Genomic DNA, 4971 nt, shown 5'->3' on the forward strand with positions numbered 1-4971 from the left:
TAAATGGTAGTGTTATTGTAAATAAGATATTTGATTTGATTTCTGCAGCTTTTGCGAGTTTTGTAGTACTTTAGTATTATAAAAATCTAACGATGTATGCTATATTCAGAAACTTTGATATATTTTAACAATTTTTTGTGAATCCTTTAAAAAATGTGAAAATTTAGAAAATATGTTATTTTTGTATTATAGTGGGCTATGGGTTTAAAGTAGAAGAGTGGTAGGATATGAAAAAACAATGCTATTCTAATTTTGTTCGTGATGTTTATTTTTTATAGATATTAGTTAGGATGATAATGGTAATGGTGTTAAGTGATAATGACAATAATAATAATAATAGGATTAGGTTGTGAGTGCTTATATTTTTTTATAATAGTGATTCTAAACCTTTATAATAGGTAACTTTCAGTCGACAGAACTCTTTATATTGCGTTTTAAAACAACATAGCTCATAATATGGCCTGCAACTGCTTCCCGAGAACCAACACTACAAACACCACACGAAAGAAGACTAAGAAAGAGTAAGTCAGCGGTGTCTGAGCCTCAGTTAGTGGATAGGATTAAAAACCAGATTGCCGCAGGATTTTTTAACACAAAATCGATCAGCAAAGAAGGCACAAGCGACACTACAAACTTTTAGCGAAAACCTGCCACGGAAACCGGCGGTTTTAGAAGCGGTTGTAGTCCGTAAAGACACAACGTAGAGGACCCACTGATTGAAGCATAAAACGTAATTTTTTACACTGTTAAGCGCTAGGAATTAAATGTTCACAGGTAACGACACCCAGAGATCACGCAGAAGCCAGTGTAAGGGTGATAAGTTGGGGTAATATTGAGATGTAAAGGAAGAAAATCATAAATAAAATATACCGGTATCGAAAAATATTAAAATAATGTTTTCAATTAGCTACAAGCAAACATATAAACCTGCGATAAGAACATATTTATGCTGCAAAATCAGTAGTGTTTCAACATGGAAACACTAGCAACACCGGTATAGGTGGTTATTTGTAACTTTTCGATTTGCCTGTGTATATTAATTATAAAAGAGCGGCCAAAGGTAAATTTACTGCACCTAAACCATGTCCGTTGAATAACCAACAGCGCCAGAAGACTTTCTCTAGCGCCGAAGGAGCGCAGGGAAGCTGAGGGACTGGCAGCGACCATATCGGAAAACTAAAAATCCCAACGACACGAGGCCATAGTGGGCTACATCTTACAGCTGGCAAGCCACATGCACCTCCTTTCTTTGTAAAAAATCGACTATAGAGAACCGACACGACCAGTAACGTGGTACGCTTCGACGAAAATCAGCGATATGCAGTGGAAAAAAAGCAAGGCTCAATAATCCTTCTAACTGTAAAGGCGTTGCTTCTGAGCATGTTGTCGCAGAAAACCGAAAGCGCAGCGGGAAACGCAATAAACCACGGGGCCCGGAAACCGCTATGCGGTGGTGCAGACAAACTTGCGGCATCGGCAACAACTGCAGAAACTAACCTGCAGAAGAGCCTAACAGCACAAAATTCGGCAATAGCCGATCTACTGAAGGTAATGATCTATGCTAGACGTGCTTCGGGAACCGACAAGAAAGCGGCCAGAATAGCAGCAGCCGGGCTAACCCAGCACGGCAAAATTACAAACACTGAGATGATAAACGGTGTAAAAAAGACCATAGACGCAACAGCAAAGGCAAGCTATTTGCAGGGCCGCATAGTAGAATTCCTAACAATAGCAACAAGCGCCTACGGTGGCACACAAACTCACGGATGCCTCGAAAATGGCAGCAACAGAAACGCCGTACAAGGAACGACCGTCCTTGGCGAATGCGGACTACAGGCCAGGGACGCACACGAAGCAAACACGGGCAACAACACACTCGACCAGACAAGCTTGTACAATAACCTAGTGGCGGGGGGCGGCACCAAGGAAACAGGGTCGACTTCCTCCAAATGCAGCCTAACAAACCACAACGATGAAAGCATAATTCAAGACCAAACAATACAGGCCCCACTCAAATTTGCAGCAGGTTACACGCCAACAAGCTACAGCAGCGGCGACATCACCGCCGAAACAAAACCAGCCCTACAAGCCGGAATCACTTATACTGCACCTGAGGCCTACAAACAAGCTGGAGAAGCGCTAATCGCCTTGATGGTCGGCAAGGTCGGCAAAGGGGCGGAACACACCCGGGCCAAAGTGGCAACAACAAAAACAGTACTCGCAGCGAAGAAGCTAGCGAACACACTAATACTTAACAAAACGTCGGCCTACAATGACGACACCGACGGCAAAACAGCAGAACAGACAATAAGCACGACTCTGAAAGACGCAGAAAATGAAGTGGATATGGCGATATGGGAAAAATAAAAACCACAGAAATAGAGAACAAGGTGTACAAAGATGACAGCAAAGGACAAACATCCCTAGAAGATATAAATGATATTGGCCATCTTTTGACAATAGTAGAGTACTACGAAACTCAAGCAGCCAACACAGCCGAACAAAAAATAAAGCAACTTGAAGCCGACCTCAAGAAAGAACAGGAAACTACAAAGGTAGACACAAAAAAATGACAGAGATTTGCGCTGACTCAAAAGATGCAGACACTTGTAGAAACAACGCCAACTGCAAGTACGAAAAAGACAAAAAAGAAGAGCCAAAATGCGTACTAAGTGACAAGGGGAAGGAAGCAGCGGTAGAAAAGGAAGCAGGGAAAGATGATAAAACAAACAACACAGGAAGAAATTCATTTGTGATTAACAAGGCGCATCTTTGACTTGCGTTTTTTATTCTCGCATAATTCTCTTCTTCAATTTTTCCTTGCCGAAAATTGATATATTTTAACACGTAAGTTACCTGAAAATTTATTAATTTTTTGTTGATTGTCCATTTTCTTTAAATTTTTTTGATGAGTGAAGTTTATCCTTTTTTTCAGTTTTTTCTCCAGAAAAACAAAAAAGCAGGGAAGGTAGGTAGGAAGGTTAGGGGATTAGGGAGGGTTATCCAGCTAAGGACCCGGGTGAAGTGTTGAGGGTTAGGGTTATGTTCATTTTTTCTTCTTACTAATAATTTTATTTTTATTAGCAGTGAAGCGTCGCGACTTTAGTTTTTCTTAACGATGCAGCGACTCTATCTTGATGCAAACCCTAATCCTTATTCATGCATCAGGAATCTTTTCCTTCTTATTTTTCACCCCCGCTACCTCCTCGATTTGTTACTTTTTTTGATTCTGTGAATCTCAGTTATGCGTTTTGCGGTGCAAATTTTTTTTAAAAATTACCGCAGTCCCTTCTCCGACCAGCAGCCGACCAACCTTTTTTTATTATTATTTTTTTTTGAATCCATATGCTCAAGCGTTACACACTAAACGTAAAAGAAAAGCCCCAAAAAGACAGAAGTGTGCAAGGAAGAAACCGACGAGGGTAAATGCAACAAAAAGGATGGGTGTGAATTCGAAGATGGGGAGTGCAAAGCTAGAGTAGCAGCAGAAGCAAGAACACCACAGAACACAGATACCACAGGAGCCAATTCTGTTGTAACTAAGGTTCCTCTTTTGATTGCATTTTGTGTTCTAACATAACAATTTTAATAATTATTTGTAAAAGCCTTTTGCTTAAATTTTTGAAGTTTATAAAAGTTCATAAAGATTTCCTTTCAGGATACAATTTGTTACATTTTCTAAATATTGAGATATTATCACACTTTTTGATGAAAGTGAGTAAACTTTGTGTAAATTAGAAGTGTAAAAAATATAATATTAAATTTCAGTAAAATTTGTATAAAAGTAGCCTCCGAGTGTAAAGTAGTGTGGCGATATGGCAGGTAAAATAAGTGTTATTCTAATTTTCTTTATTTTATTACTTTATAAATTTCAGCTGTAGTGAAAACAGTAATGATAATGATAGGAGAGTGTTGTGAGTGTGATATATATTAATATTATAATAGAAATGGCGGTGATTTAGACACATTACAAAACAATATAAAACAATTTAAGACAATGGAAAGTGTAATATGTGAATAAATAAATGAGTTTAAAAACGAGGAATATTGTTATAGTAAAGGTAGATACGCTAAGAAGGGAAAAGGAATTGATAGAATATGCGTATGCTCAAGCAAAAAAATTATGGGAATTATAACACACAAGCATAAAATTGACGGGACAATGAAATTGAGAAAGAGTCCAGTGCAAAAGCAAAATGGATTCACTACGTTATCTGAAGAAGCAGCCACAGTAAGGCAAGAAGAATCAACATAAATATTAAAGAAAATGGGTATACAGGACAGCACAGAATATAAGAAAATAATACATCAGCAGAAATGGAGCTCTACATTTTGCACAAAAAAGGATAGATGCTACAGTATAGATGATTGTGGAAAAAAGTAACAGCAGTTCATAAAGTTATGCTGATTGAAATCCCATGATGAAAGCGAATTATAATTGGGTATAGATCCTGAAAGTAGTGAAATTCTCAGTAAATTATAATCATTCAGTGCAACAAATACTGAAATTTTTATAATTCGACTGACAACGAATAGAGAATTATAAAAAACGCGGAATTCAAGTAGTATGTAGCACTAGGTGTTGTGGCTGAATATAAATTATAAAACACAACCCATAGATTCGTGACCAAGATAAGCAGCAGCCGCCTTCCACACATCCTTCAACAGTTAAATAACAAAACCAAGGAGTAAATTATGAAAACACCTTATTATTGTAACTAATATTTTATTAAGGTTTCTAATATCTTCTTCTAACCTTCTCAAATTTGAAAGATATATTAGATCATGAATTTTTGTATCCCGAGAACTTTACTCTTACTGTTGCTATCTCATTTAGTGTGTGTAGGCACTTCATCCATTCAAGATCATAAAGTATATAACACAACAAATAGAAAATGTTCCTGAGAATCCAAGAGTCTTTATGTTTGTCGTTCAAATGCATGCAACACAAGGATGGTGTAGGCTCATATT

At 37.7% G+C, this 4971-nt stretch overlaps 1 protein-coding gene across 1 annotated transcript; it reads left to right on the top strand.

Annotated features, from left to right (window-relative positions):
* Positions 1-1380: 1380 nt before the first annotated feature.
* Positions 1381-2367, top strand: TEOVI_000648000 (Trypanosome variant surface glycoprotein (A-type), putative; the record flags this gene model as incomplete). The annotated part of the gene is made up of 1 exon (XM_067220565.1): positions 1381-2367. The coding sequence occupies one exon, from the start codon at positions 1381-1383 to the stop codon at positions 2365-2367; it is 987 nt and encodes a 328-aa protein (XP_067076666.1).
* Between the last annotated feature and the right edge of the window lie 2604 nt (positions 2368-4971).

Source organism: Trypanosoma equiperdum (assembly GCF_001457755.1).
Source record: "Trypanosoma equiperdum strain OVI genome assembly, contig: ctg_1183, whole genome shotgun sequence".
Classification (NCBI taxonomy): Eukaryota; Euglenozoa; class Kinetoplastea; order Trypanosomatida; family Trypanosomatidae; genus Trypanosoma; species Trypanosoma equiperdum.